This window comes from Temnothorax longispinosus, chromosome 9 (genome assembly GCF_030848805.1).
Source record: "Temnothorax longispinosus isolate EJ_2023e chromosome 9, Tlon_JGU_v1, whole genome shotgun sequence".
Classification (NCBI taxonomy): domain Eukaryota; kingdom Metazoa; phylum Arthropoda; class Insecta; order Hymenoptera; family Formicidae; genus Temnothorax; species Temnothorax longispinosus.
The window spans coordinates 3,881,395-3,897,212 of record NC_092366.1 but is presented as its reverse complement, the minus strand read 5'-3'; the positions used below and the strand labels follow the sequence as shown (position 1 = coordinate 3,897,212).

At 39.6% G+C, this 15,818-nt stretch overlaps 2 protein-coding genes across 4 annotated transcripts in view; one reads left to right on the top strand and one right to left on the bottom strand.

Moving 5' to 3' along the window:
- Window positions 1-184: 184 nt before the first annotated feature.
- On the bottom strand, window positions 185-1,565 carry Rps17 (ribosomal protein S17). The gene is made up of 3 exons (XM_071789416.1): window positions 1,417-1,565; window positions 973-1,124; window positions 185-503 (listed from the first exon to the last, which is right to left on the bottom strand). Exons 1-3 carry the CDS (start codon window positions 1,417-1,419, stop codon window positions 266-268), a joined length of 393 nt encoding a protein of 130 aa, XP_071645517.1. The 5' UTR covers window positions 1,420-1,565; the 3' UTR covers window positions 185-265.
- A 1,702-nt stretch (window positions 1,566-3,267) lies between these two features.
- Window positions 3,268-15,818, top strand: part of Fur2 (furin-like protease 2) — a 329,013-nt gene continuing 316,462 nt past the window's right edge. The window contains exon 1 of one of the 3 annotated variants that reach the window (XM_071789409.1): window positions 3,268-3,372. The gene's annotated coding sequence lies outside the window, so the exon portion shown is untranslated. Of the gene's footprint in view, window positions 3,373-4,278; window positions 4,846-15,818 lie in introns of those variants that run through there. The other 2 variants (XM_071789408.1, XM_071789410.1) reach the window with 2 other exon arrangements.

The following is a 15,818-nucleotide window of genomic DNA, read 5'->3' as shown; positions in this document are numbered from 1 at the left end:
TCAATACAATTTTTTTTTTCAAAGTAAAACTATATTTAATTTTGAATAAACTTCGTTTTAAATATTTGGAGCGCGAACGGCCAAGATTATCAATTAAACAACATTGGGTTTCGTTAACGATCAAGGTTTACGCAAAAAAAAAGGCCAGATAACCTGACACGGTCAATAAGTAGCACGCGTATCGTGAGTGTTAGTTCGCAATTTTATTTGAAAAGTGCAAGACCAACCATTTTTCTTAGTATTGTGAATGAGAAGGGAACGATATTTAAGAACGTCTGCTAAACTGTGGAACGGGCTGGGTGAGTTGGAGTCCAGTGATGTTGTTGAACTCGAGCATCTTCAACATCTCCTTGGTCTCGGGATCGACCTCGATGATGTCGTGCTCCAAAGCGGAGACCTCAGGAACGTAGTTGTCACGGCGTTCCCTCTCTTCCTCCTGCAGCTTGATGGAGATACCGCGTACCTGACTGTGCCTAAGCCTCTTCATCAGGTGAGTAACAAATCTAATGGCGATTAAAATACAATCGTTACAATCGTGTCGTTTCTAAAAATCCACACAAGTAGCAAAGATATAAATTCATAGAAGCATTCAACACGATAAATGTTACAAATAAATCTACTAGAATTGTAATGACTGTATTACTATAATAAAAAATTACAACTATTCGATCATAATCGAAGAATTATTGTGCTACACTTAGAGGTCTATTCTGTAAATGTTAACAACATCATTACGAGCTTTGCGCAGATATAATATACCATAGAAAAGCTGCGCAAAGTCGTAACAATATTGTTAACATTTACAGAATGGGGGCCTTAATCTATTGTTAAATCTGAACATTAGTGACTATTTCCATCTCTTTTTATAAAAAGTAATAAAGTAATAAATATAGCAAACTTCATCGTTTGTTAGTTGACAAAATAAAATGGCTTTGAGAAATTGACATTTCTTAAACATTGCTACGCACTTACCCAGCGATCTTGTTGCGCAAGGATTTGCTGGGGATAATAGCGATTTCCTCGCATATCCTCTTGTTCGTATGGAAATCCAAAGTGAGACGTGGGTAGTACTTCTCGATAATGAGCTTCGCGGCCTTCTTGACCGTCTTCGTCCTGACGCGACTCTGCAAATCGTGGAAAGGCAAAATAAATCAACAATCCGACGTAGCGCGATACATTTATTTCATATTTGCACAAATTGTTGTGGATCGCACTGCCAAAACTCGAACCATAACCTAAGCCTAAGGTGGCAAGGTGTCGCGCGTTATCACTACTCGGCTTCTGGCCGATTAATATTTGCACTACCGGGTCAAATAATGAATGCACGAAACGAGTACGCGTGAATCGCTTGCGATTTCTCGCGGATCGCTACGAATTTTCGCGGATTAAAATTAAAACGGATGACACAATACGAACCATGTTGGCTTGGATACCGGAAAAGGCACGAAACGAAACGAAAGGAAGGCAGGCAGGACTCAGGAGAATCGATGGCGCCTGAGGCGCCTCCCGCGATGCTGTCGACGACAGGCGGAGAAACTAGGAACAAACTCGTGCAAACGTTGCAGCCAACTGCCAAGGTAAAAAGCAGTCGAGAATTAAGCCAAGATCACGAATGGTAATGAAGGAAATACAGTTACGGGAAATATTCTCACGTAATTCTATATGTATGTCCACGAAAATCGAAACAATTAAATAAACTGCAAAGCAAATAACAAATTGGATGATAAAACGTTTTTAATTATCTGCACTACTTAATTTGTATTATATATATTTCGTCAAAATTTATATCATTTTCGAATGTATTTTAATTATTTTAATATTAAAAACGGACAATTTGTGTATTAAATAAATTATTAAATGAATTGATTTAATATTTCCGGTTATTTCCGATATGTATGAAAATATTCTAATTTTGTTTCTACTGTAAAGATAATTAGCCGCAATAGATTCTTATATAATTCACTGCTTAACCCTTTTTACCTTTGCGGAAACTCGCATTGCGGAATTTCGTTTCTGCGCGAGGTAATAAGTACGTTCGTTTAAAGAATTGCATTTTTCAAGCTTCTCCCTTTCCTTCGAACGTTAAATACGCACGAATTGTATATTAAATGCAGGAAACGCGACTCAAACGTACGAACTTAATTACCGCGACGTGATTCGTTCGCCGCTTCAACATTTCGAGAATGGCAATACTGCTTTTGAAGTCGCCCTAGTCGCAGTCGTACGCGGAATCGCGCCGTGATAAAGAAACCCGAGAACGTAGTTTCCGGAGCTATTATCGTTTAATTAAGTCTCGCGCACGCGGAAACATCGCGAGTGGCTTGCGAAACGTGCCGGATTAAATATCGTCATCGTCGCGTTAGATATCGCGTATACGACGCTATTATCGCGATTTCAGTAACGGCGATCCGCTTCTAATGGCGACCGAGATTCTCCCGTTACTTTCCGCAATGAAATATATGAAAAGCGCAACACGATCGTCGCCAGGTACGTTTATACACGCGCCATTGTAATTAGTCGCATCGATTATTCTTCTCGTATAATTTATTATTTAAATCCTTTTCATCATCTGCAGAATTATTTCGTTTTCGCGCGAGGTAATAACTACGCTCGTCTAATTGCATCTTTCAAGCTTCTCGCTTTCCTTCGAGCGTTAAATACGCATTCATTCAATTAATTAATTGTATATTAAATGCAGGAAACGCGACTCAAACGAACGAATCTAATTACCGCGACGTGATTCGCTCGCGCTCGCTTTCAACGTTTCGCGAGTGGCAGTACTGCTAGATTTTGAATCGCGGACATCGCGCCCATCGCGGTCAATTGCGGTGCCGCGTCGCGACGGAGTGGTCGCTTTCGGGAATCGTCCCGTAACTTTACAGGATTTTCGCCGTTTAACGCAATCTCACGCGCGCGGAAATATCGCGATTGTGTTTCAGAAAGGGTGCGTCCGTTAGTAACGTTGACTATCGCGCGTGTGATCGCGTATCGTCGTTGTCGCGCTGTGCCTCATTGCGATTTCGGTGCTGGTGTTTCGTCTCTAGAAATGGCGCCGATCCGAAATCCTCGCGACTCGGCGTTACCTCGCCGAGAATCGAAAGCGCGAACGACGCAAGACTTTCGTCAGGTATATTTATACTGCTTTATATCACACACTTTATATCACACTGTTTCTACATTTATTTCGTAAATTGCTATGGGCTATCGATTACCTCGTGATTATAATAATTAGTATTAAATTTAATTTCGTATTTCAGGTACGGTTGAAACTTGCCTCGATAAAATGTGTGTCCAGTTCTCCGCGCCGTTACAGTATTATCGACGAGCGATATTATCTAACGGCATTTGAGTTTCGAACCAACGCAATAAATGGTAGGTGAAATTCGCTTTATCATCTGAAGGGAATTTAGAATTTAGATTCCTCGATATCGCATTAAAAAATATTTTTGCACGAATCCAGTTGTCATTGTAAGATTTGTAATTATAATTGAAACTAAAGCCGCGAAGATTTTTTTCGTCGATTAAGATATAACATTTTTTCGAACATAGAGAAATGTTTAAATATTGATTTTCGATTTAATGGAAAAGAGATTTATTTTTTACCAAGAGATTTAGTGCAAAATTAATTTGGGAAATACTGTGCATATCGGTTTAAAGCACGCTTATCCGAAATCTAATGGCATAATTGGAAAACGATCAAACTCGAGCTAGACTTGACGGGTAAAATATCAAACGTTCGATCACTCTCCGACCGACTCGTTGCTTGTGCTGTATTATGAAAGATGTCGCCAACGGGAGCGCGTACTCCGGAGTTCCGGAGTTCGGAGTCCGGAGTCCGAACCGCGGTGTGCGAAGCCCGGAGTATCGTCTCGAAAAATCGCTCTGTATTCTACCGCGCACGTGAACGCGTTCCTTCAGCCAGACGAACTACGAAAAATGATACGTGTTCATCAATAACGCGTGAGCGCGCTATTTCCCAGGATCTCGAGAAGCGATCCAAAACAATTCCCCGAATTCGGTAATAACCCCGAGATTCTCCGAAATCGGCGTTGAACGTTGAACGTAGATGGGGCGAGGGACGGCGGAGCGGTGCGGGCGGTTGGCGGTGTTTGTCGCGAGCGGCGACAAAGCGTGGAAGGGGGAGAGGCTGCGCGCGCCGCGCCTCGGCGTGACGAGCGGACCGTCGGAGTGGGGGAACGGGCGCGAGGCGCGAGAGCAGCCGGGGAGGGAGCGAGAGGCACCCTGGCGGCTGGCGCGCGAGTGAGACGGCGATCGCGCGCGTAGTCGTGTCGCGGGCGGAGTGAGAGGTGGGCGGCGGAGTTTGTTTATCGCCTTGGTGAACGGCGAGGCTGGCGAGTGGCGAGAGCAGTCAGTGCGCGGTGCTACGTTCGGTGTGCTACATCCAGTGGCGGCGGTACGGGACGCGCTCGCGATCGGGTGACTGTTTGTCCGGGCAGGAAATTTGGCCGCGTCTTTCTCTCTTTCTTTCTCTTTCTGTCTCTCTCTTTTTCCCCGTCTCTCTTTTCCTTCTCTCGTTCGGGCGAGTCATTGCGCGAGTGCCGATTACTCCGGTTCCTCTCATCCGTTTTTCGCGCGACGGCAGTCCGGGAAGTGCGACCGTCTCGCCGACGTCAACGGGAAGCCCCGCCGTGTGCCGTGCCGGAAGAACATGCCGCCGCGGTCCATCGCCGTGAGGTAATAGAAGCCCGCCCGCGACTTCTCGCGCGTCGATCCGGTGGTGTGCGACGACAGTCTCCCGGCAGCGAACTCGTTCTACCCTCTCCCGCTTCACTCCGGGAAACCTGTCATCGATTACGTTGAGGAGGCGAACGTTCGTCACGTCGGGTAAGTTCTCTCGGCAGTGTTTCTCCGCGTGTGCGCGAATATACTGATGGTGAATCGCGGCGGTGCACAACCGGGTCACCGGACGTCACCTTTGACGCGACGTTAGCCGCCTCGCTGCGCCTTGCCGTCGCCGTCGCCGCGAGCGAGCGACGATAATCCGTTCCCGTCACTCGCAGCGCTTCACTCCGTGCTCCGGTTCTCTCTCTCTCCGTCTCTCCCGTTCCGCGTTGGAATATCATTAATATCATTGACGTTATTAAGTTAGGCGCTTGAAAGCGTCCGCCATGTGCTCGAGCCGGACACTCGACTCCTATTCCAAGGCCAATTTCCATTTATCGCGTGTGCGTGTTTCTAACCTTACTTGACGGAAAAGCTCCACTCGTGGTTTTTATTTGCTCCCCAAGAAACGCTTCGCGGTCCTAGTGACACATCACATTAACGTCATGCTGACCAAATTTCGTAATTTTTCGATGCCCTTTTGACTGCGATATGTTCGTTGGGTACAGTTTCTTATACTCTCCGGGAAATATTATTTAAAATATTATTAGTATAATATTTTTTCCTTCAAGTTTCCGACGTATATTTCGCCGTGTTTTAATCGTGAGAAGCGTGGAAATAGCGCGGCGACGCGCGACGGATAGATTTCTCGTGGCATCCGCGCGCGACTGTTACTCTTATTACGTTATATTACGGTCTGTCAACGTTCCATCGTCCCCGGCGGCCTTCGTTTCCGTCAGCTGACGTGCAGCGTGCAGCGTGCCCCAGCCAGTCCGTCAACGACTTTCTCCTCCATGCACGCGCGTTCGTCCTTCGCCGGATTTCTTGCCGCGCGAGAGTGTCGTGCCGCAAGACTCGCCAGCCAAGTCTCGAAGCGAGCGAGCGTATATTTAAAACTTGCCGTACGCGCACGCTTATTTGAAATTTCTCCGCCGAAAGGTCGCGGGTCGTGTAGTACGTTCTCCACCTCCCTCGCTTTCGTTGAAAATCGAGGTCGGCCTTGACCGCCGCCGAGCCCGCCGACCGAATCGCGCTTTTTAAGAACGCGATGGAATTTTGACTGTCAATACCATCGCGGAATCTTGAGCTCGTACTATACACTACGTTTACGCGAGCGTTACTTCTGTAATAACTTACGATAATTTACTCCGCGTAAACGAGTGAATTATCGTAAGTTTTACTACAGAAGTAACGCTCGCGTAAACGTAGTATCGGTAATATATTGTGTGAAACGTCTTTCTGATTCTAAATTGATCTTTTTTACAGGAAGCATATTTCTGTATTACTTGACATTTATATATTTGTATGTATTTTATATATACGTAAAAAGTTTTATATATTTTAAATATATTTTACATATTTTTGTATGACTTGCCATTTACCTATGTAAAACCTTACTTTCGATATATATCTTCTTTGCTTTACCGTGACAATTATCTTATAAATTCGGATTTATTTCTGTACTGTTAATTGGTTTTTTTTTTATCTTATTACGATGTAAGTCTGAATTAATTTTCTTACTTACTTACTTTTCGTGTGTTTGTGATGAAATAAAAGAACCGAATAAGTAATATTGAATAAAAGAATTTTTGCATCGTTATTCGTATGTCATTTATGGATAGTTTTACTTTCTAAATTAACGTTCGTACCTCTCGTGCGTTTAAGATGATAAATGGAAGAATGTCTGCATTACTATAATATTCGTGTCGTTTTATGTAAAATTTTACTTTCAAGTATCTCTCTTTCATTTCATGATAATTATTTTATAATACTGAATTTATTGCTACGTTTATTAGCTTTATTTATTTTATACGGTGCAAGACAAAGTTAATTTTCTTATTTTTCGCGTGTTTGTAATTAAACGAAAGAATCACTTATTATGCACTCCGCGATAGATTTTCTCGCGTGCAATCATGTACGTATAATTATATGTACATAAATTAAGATTCGACCGCGATGAGTGTAACTCCTAATGCATATATACTATAAATTGAAAGTATAACAAATACTACGCGAGGCGTTTTTTTTATACCTATATCAGTTACACAGAACCTTTAGCATACTGAATATTTTTGTTATCAAACTTGTCAAAAGACTTTTGTCAATAATTGGAAGCTTAATTTCGTTTAAGACTAATATTAATACTCATTTATTGATATATCTATTACCTATTACGAATACTCGTAACTTTTAAATCGTGACACAACGATTTCTACGATAAAGAAATTACATCATCCCGCTTAAACATTTCAGTTATTCCATTTCATCTTTTATGTCTTATGATAAACGCACGAGATGCCAGTATAACAATCCATCGGTGAGGTGGCGAGGAAGTCGCCCAGTTGAAAAATCGTCATCGATGCCGTATGCATGAAACGTCGCGCGCGAGAAATATCGCGCGCAACGCGAGTCGAGTCTCCGCTGTCTCTCCGCGCGACGTGTCGCGAAATATGCGGGCATTAGAGGAAGAGGAGTCGGCGGACGCGAAACGCGGCGCCCGCGCCCTTCTTTCCGCGTGTCCCTTAAGCCCGTTTCACGCGATTCGCAAGAACATTCACCGTCAGAATTCCATCATTAATTCAAGGAGCTTTATTCTAGTGAAAAAGATCCTGTCTCGCGGGACTTTGGACTTACGTTGCCAAGTGGGAAAAATGTCAATTGACGGTACAGCCAATCGATTTGAATTTGAATTGTGACTTATTAAGCTGAAAAATTTATAGATTTTCCGTAACTCGTGAACTCGTTTGTCTCGTTTGTCACGTCTGTCGATCTCTCGATAGGACATAAGATCGGTTTCTAATTGTATGATCGTGAACGCGTGTTTATGTACGAAAGAGTAAAGAGAGCTTACTTATAGCGTTCTGTCGTGGATATATACCGGCTGCAAATTATGAATCGTGTGAGAGCGGCCTTTCTATTTCGGTCCGCCGTCGCGCCGTAAAACCAGTCGCGCGAATGAATTTGCAGCACCGCTTTAATTCCGTCTTCTTAATTCGCGCGCGCACGCCACGTACAACACGAGCCACGTTAACGTAACATCCCCGTCGTAACGTCGCTCGTAATACTGCGTAATTACGGCGCGGAGAGTAGAGTACGCTCTCGCGATCCAACTCCTCGGTGATGTACACTCCGTCCCTGCCATCTTGACGCAACCAGGTCGCCACTCCCTTTCCTCCTCTATCTTTTTTCCACCCTTTTTATCCGTATACTAGAAGGACTGTAACTTCGCGGGGAAATTGCGCGCGTGGGTGTCGCGTACGGTACACACTCTTCCGCGTTTAATGCAATAGTTGAATAAGCCGAATAAGCGCGAGAAAGTTCTCCATTTACACCCTTCAATATTTTATAAAATAGAAACTCGAGGTCTCTTTCGCTATATAAGATTTTATTGCCATGATTAAAATATCCGCAAGAAAGAAATACAGGTGACTCTCGAATAACACACACGGCACTTGAATTGCACGGAGTTTCGAATAGCATGATAAAAAATTGTGACAACCCTACTTTTTAAAAGTTTTTTTTTAGTAATCCTTTAGTATACCAAAAGCTCCAATTTTTTATGAATCTGGAATCTGGAATAACACGAAATCAATTAATCGTGTTATTTGAGGGTTACCTGTATATACATTAGAATGAGTTATTAAAAATATATAATTTTTATGAATTTATAATTATGTTGAATTTTGATAGATTTTTAAATTTAAATATTTAATAAAGAAAAAAAGAGTTTTGCGCTATTTTTAATTTTTATAAAATAGTATTTCTCTGTCCGGAAATATTTTAAATTATTTTTCTTTCTTTAAACGTTAAATAACGTTTTTTTGTAAGATAAATTAATGTGAAAACGAATAAAAATATTTTAGTATTGACTTTTTGGCGCGATTGATCTTGTTGATTGTTCCAATTAATATTTGACATGATTGCTTTTGGTCACATGCAAAAATTACGCTTTTACATCGTTGTTTACGGTTGTTTAAGGACGACTATTACTTCTGCGGCTCGAATATAATGTGAATGAATACCTACTTGTTCCGCTCGTGATTTTTACATTAAATCCAAAACGAAATAAAATAGCATCAAAGCGGTGCGGAAAGTGAAAGAGATTGATCAATACAATATGCAATAGAGTGACGCGATAATCTCTTGAAATAATAGATAACTGTTTTTTTAATAAAAGTATTATATGCGATCTATATCTTTTTTTATATGCATACAAGTGCACACATAAAATATAAATGTATATTAAAATAAAAAGAATATATGTGACATATAATATAAAATTCAAGGTAGATCGTATGTATATATATTTTTATCAATAATTTGTGAGCTAACCGTATTTTATATTCAAAAGGTATCGATACATTATATATACTGCATCACATCGCTATTATATATTTTATTATTTATTTATTATATAAATCTTGAATGTTTTAGCAAAATTTATGATATCGTTAAAATCATTTATTACACTAAAGCTAGTACTCTTATTTCTTCTGTGCATTTCGCTTTTGCAGTACTTTATTTAGTAGATGAAACATCTTTTTCTGAATTTTATTTGTGCAATAAGAAGTATAATAAAAACGTGTCAATCTCTCTCTCTCTCTCTCTCTCTTTCTCTTTCAATATTTAGTTATATTTTTCTCTAAATGTATCATGATCAAGTTGGTACGTGACTTTTACTAACGTTCTATGAAAAGCTTGGTGCAAATTAAAGAATAAAAATATCCGTTAATAAGTCGCAATATAAAAAATGAAATGCATATAAACGAGTACACACGCGAACGCGGATGTTAACGTATATTTATACATATATCTATCGATCTACTTTAAACGAACATGCGATGCTTAAAACCGACGTATAATCAAACCGCTTCACGTGAAATATCACACGAAAAAAAGAAGGTGTTTTTTACATCAGCTTGTAATTACGTAGCGGTATACACGTGTGACGGTGTAAGACCTTGTTGCCTTCACGCGGAACGCGGCCACCGACTTTTTCACATGATTAGAAGCTTCCAGCTGTCGCAGCTGTTCATTTAACCAACATATATTTGCATAATCCATACGTAGAAAATATCTGAGCTGCATACGATGAAAAAAATGGTGCACGCGAAAGCCTGTTTTTTCATACATTTTTTAACTATTTCGATCTCTTTCTGAATTTTAATATGCGTCAGAGTCAGTAGATTTTTTATTTTTATGAAAAATTTTCAAGACCGATATCTCGCTGCGTCTATATGTCATCGCGATACGAGTCCGTGTTTATATATATATCGCATTTCATATTCGTATTCCGTGCAAACTGCGGCAGCCCGATTCTCAGATGTAGTCAGAGCGGTGAATGTATATTTTTATCACGAGGAAAAAATGAATTTTAGCATTAGGCGACCGTGTTTATTGCCGACTGTAGCGCTATGTCATCCGCTATGGGTGCTATGACGGTTAGTTGCAATTAATTGTCCTATGTTTCACGCGCGAATGGATACATTTCGCCGATGCGTCTGTTTTCGAAAGCTTTTTTTCCCCCAAAAGCGCATATACAAATTCACGTCAGGCAAAATTCATTTTTACGTTGGAAGCGTTTTGCATCGCACGCGTATGAATGTGCACTCGTAACGTTTTTCTCCAATTTTTTTTTCCCCGGACAACCAGCTCGCCCCCAACTTTTCCGCGATCGCGTCCGTCCTACGCGCAGTTACGCACGTCGTTTGCGGCAAAATATTTACGCTCTGAAGTGCGCTTTGTCCCGATTTCGAGCGAGAATGAAAGAGTGAAAATATGGGTCGAAAATATTATGGGGGCCTTGATCGCATTTTTATTGATGCGCAAATGCCGCAAATGGCTTGCGTTCAAGTACAAAATAATGACAAAAATTTCTCTCTACTTACGTTTCTGTACAAATCGTTGATCGATAAGAAAAAGCAGGTTAATGTTTCGCGTGAAAAGAAGAAACAATTTATTTTCGACAACTACAACTAAAAGCAATCATTCTTTAGAAATATGAATGGAATTTCCATTTCGTAGTTTGAATATAAACGAAGCGAACGAGTAGTATAAAAGTATAACGTTGTTGCGTTAGCTTCTGTTGAAAAAGTAAATGTTTATCAGCAGTGTACTTAAACTGGAATATAAAAAATTATTTATGCTTATTGCTGTTCAAATAAAAATCTATGAAATATTAAGAAACGAACAATTAAATTGATTGGAATAGTACAAATGTAATAAGTATAATTTGTCATTAGCGTATAAATCATATAGATCAATTAATTATGTAATATTTCATTAGACATTGCATTTAATATCATTGAATTGAGATTTGACTTAATCTACTTCTAGAACAGTTTTATTTTAATTCATATACACATCAAGTCTTGATCCCGAACACAGAAATATAGTTTGGACATTTACAATAAAATACTGTAAAAGTCGAGATTATTTTAATAAGAATAAACAAAAAATAAAATATTCTTTTAGTTTAGTTTAAAAAATAAAAAAATTAGCGTTTCTTTTTAAAGCACGTATATAAATAAATAGATAATATTTTACAGTAATTTGAGAAAATGTTTCTTGAGGATGAGGTAAGAAAATAAAAAATGAGATTATATCATTAACCCTGCAACCGTAGGTCATTTGCGTCCTCGGCATTTTGACTATATGCAATGGTATTTTCCAAAGGTAAAATTTACCTAAGCGTGTTTTAAAACTTGTAGTTTAGATAAACTCATAGTTTAAATTTATAGTTAAGAATTCAAGGAACACTTATGAATTTTTTAAGAACTTTTGGTAAAGTTTTAAGTTGTTTAATATGACGCGGACGCAAACGACCCACATATATCGTTAGTGGGTACTGAAGAAGGGTGTGTATATATGGCTGCACAGTTAATTTAACAGTTTATAGCTTTTAATTTTAGTGCAACAAATGATTATGAGATAGGTATATATCAAATGAAACAGAAACACATTGTACGAGAATAAGTTTGAAAAATTGTGAGTGAAACATTACGTAATTAATATAACACATGTACCACAAATTCTCTTTGTTGGATATGAGTTTAATTACAATCCTCATTAAATCACTTAACGTACCGTAGAATTTTTTCGCATTTTTGTTTTCCACTTAACCCGCAGCATCATCGGTAATTCTGTGCGCGACGTGAGCAGACATGCATGCGCATATGGCAAGATTCCTCCCTGAAAAGGACGCACGCATGTATATACACACGCACGTACATCGCGACGTATATCGGGGTTATGTATGACATCACACTTGCTATTCGTATCGCGGTTTCAGTCTCTGTGGCTTTTATCCTATACGGGCTGCGTACGTGCGGTATTACGATCCTTCTCGCTTCGAAAGGGGGTTACTGTGGCGTGGGGGAGAGGGGGCGAAGAGTCAAAGGGAGCGAGAATTGTGTTACTTCTCTTTACTCTTCGACATTGTCGCCGAAGAAATCTCATCCGCGACTTTTTTTTCACGAGCGACTTGAGAATTCACCGGAGCACTGGGAGATTACAAACGCTTAATTGCTAGGAAACGCCAAGCTTCTCCGACATTGTCGTTCCTCTCGACATCCTGGTTGCAAGCGAACACGCTTCTTTTAACTCTTTCCACTCGGCGAGCAATTGTTATGTCCGGCTATTAAATCCAACTTTACTGAGCTTAAAAGTATCTTTATTAAATATTAAGGATACGGAGTAACTTTTGAGAATTTTTTGGAAGCTTTTAATTGTTTTTCTACTTAAAATATCATTTTGTATGTAATGTTACCTTGCCCATAGGATAGAGTTTACGATACATATTTCTATGGAAATTTACTTGCGCGTTATATAATATCATATGTTTTATCTTCTATGTATTAATATCTCAGTATTTACACAATCGCTTAAAGTTTACGCTACGCGTAGCGTGAATAATTTTGCTTGTTGCAAAATACTCTGAACGCAAGTATCATGTTGTATACCGTGATGTGCAATATCTCTTTCATTTCCGGTATAATAACTTTTTACGGATTTCCGAGATTTTCTCACCGGTTGTAACAAATCGCTCCTTACAATATTGTATTAATTTTTGTTATTGTAATATACGCCACGAGCACACGCTTGTGCGCTGTTCTGTTCATTGTCTGGTTGCCGAGTTAAATATTCTCTTGTAAGTTGTTAACATATCGTGTACACACGAAATGGGGCGATAACGCGAGATGCGTTAAAACAGTTAACAGCTGAGCGATCCTGCTTTCGGGCAAGAATCCCACGTTGGTCTCGCTGGACCATATTTCCTCGACAAACGCAGCTTCCTCACCATGAAACGCTTTATTACTGACCTGTATTCATCCGGGATTTAACTTCTGCGGACATTAACACGGGAGCGAGCCAAAGTTTCGTCCGGATGAGTTTATATTCTTCGCCGTTGGCGACCAAAGTACGCGAACCCCTTAATTGCCGGTGGTAGTGTCGCGCAGGTGGTTCTTGTAATTTAAATAGCACATGACAGAAGACGCTCTCGCGTTCCGCTCCCGTGATCGTGAATCGCGTTTGGCGCGCGCGACCGGCATTCTTTGTATCTAACACGTAGACGTGCTCGGCATATTTTTGTTCGCGATGCATGCACGGAATTTTTCGTTTAATTAACGGCGAGCATTTATTGAATACTCGATGGGTTATCGTCCTTTTTAACTACCAAACTAAGGAACTAAATTTAAGTTTGGTTGAAGTTTTTTAAATTAACAACTGAACTTCGAACAGTTAGCAATTTAAAAATCCGAGAGATAAGCTAGGAAAGAGTTTTTAATTAATTATCGGTACAGTTTCAATAATCGATTGAATGTATCGAGATTTTTTTTTCTTAAAGCAAAAGTTTCACTTCGTTTTCTTCGTTTTTAAACTAATAAAGCGATTCAATGCAATCATAGAAATTCTTTCTAGCTCTTGTGTCAATATCGCATTTTATTCGATTTATATATAGAGTTTATATATACGACTTACATATGTGTAGATAAGAACATGTGCGCGATTTAAAGGCTTCTCTGAAGCAGTGTTTCATGTGCTAAAAATGGTATATGAAGTCTTGACGTTATCGAGGTTGATCGCATACTCGTTCAAATATCATGTGCTCCAGTTGCTCTTCCAGACACAGTCGATTTTAAATAGACACAGAGCTATCTTGAAAGCTAAATCTTAAAATTAGGTCCGTTAAAACTCGTAAAAGTTTGTTCACGAGTTTATTTTATCAGGAGATACAGGGGCGTGAAGCACTTAAAGATGATACACGGTGAACGATATGAAGATATGAATAGCAAGTCAGCGTTATGAATTGTTATATATGTAAACTATTGTAAACTTCATGAAATATTTCGATCGAAAATACCAATTCCCCAAACTTCCACGTGCACGTGTTACATTTTTTTATATCTTCCAAATCGCAGAATTTCTCAAAGTTGAGAGAATTTCTTTAAAGGCACGATTCAACGATAAACGTATCTGTGTGAAGTTAAACCCTCCCCCCAAATTAATTTGTCTATAACTATCGAACTAGGGGAGGACAAACAAAAATTCCAACGGGGCATTCGTGGACATCCGATGTGCAAACGTTTGCAAAATGAAAATTTTGGATTTTTCAACATTGGGGGACTAACTTCACACACGTGATAAACGCGTACTTTTTGCATTTTACATTTATCTCGCTTCTATGTCGATGACAAAAATTTCAATCGGATCGGCTTTATTCATTGTTTATCCAAAGCCATCAGATAATGCATCCATTTGACGTTCGTTCATTTGAATATTTCACAAATCAAAATGTGCCACATTTCCACGACGAATTTTATTACATTGACGCGCGCAATTACAATATTTTTACCTCGATGTACATTCGCGTGTCGCGTGATGCTGCTTCGGGCGAATATTCGTCAGATGAACGCGCCGTACATATCACCTAAAAAAATTCAATATATTAAATAAACTAGCTCGTAATCTCTCCAATATCCCCGATGAAATGCTATCTAATTCGACGTCCGATTTATTTCGGCATTATGTGCAGCATTTACCGATGCCAATAAATTTCGCTTATTATCAAAGTAAGACGTCTGACGTGACTCATCGTGTCAAAGGGTCGTCTCGTTTTACGTTCGGGCTTTAATGAGTTTAGGTAAGCGGCACGAATATAAACGCGAATATTCGTCCTGTTTGTGTTCGCTCGCTGTATTACTCACTTCGGAGCCACTGAGGACAGTCGGCGAACGATAAGATGGCACAAGACGCGATAATGTGACGCTATTTGTCAAGGCGTTTCGCTATTTCGCACGCGGTTGCAGAATTACCCTGTACAAGGAGAGAACTGATCTTCTGGGAGATGTATTTATGCGGGAGATGTATTTATATACATAAGGAAACTAATTTGGTAGTAGATGTTCTACTTTAGTCGCTATATTCAGCTATGAGAGTTTGCTTTTTTTGTCACCATTGTCGTTGGCTCGCTTTTTCGGCGGTCCATGTGGCGACTGTCGTTTTTGCGAACTTCCATAAACGAATTTAAAACGGGAGAGAGATTCGGAGTTTTTATTTAAAAATTTAATTCGTGGTTTCTGCAACGGGTACTGGATTAATTTGCCGGGTGCGAGTGATGCTGTTACGAACACACGAATAAGCGCTAACAAAAGTATCGTAATTTTTTTCTGACAAACGAGAATCTATACGATTATGTTTGCTTGTAAATAAATACGAATATAATATATGACGCGTGGAATTAAATCAACAATTGCGATTAAGTAATTGCGTGTGCACATTTGATACGTAAAATTATAACTATAGAATTTTGCCACAAATTATAAATCACGTTTTTAGCTGCAATTAATATTTATTTTTTATTGCAAAATCTTGCTCCGAAGCAGTATCCAGTTTATCTATATACAATAGGATTTTTTCTCGCGTTTTTCTGTGGTTTCCTAATTAGGTAATTATCTGGTTCCAACTTCCCGAAG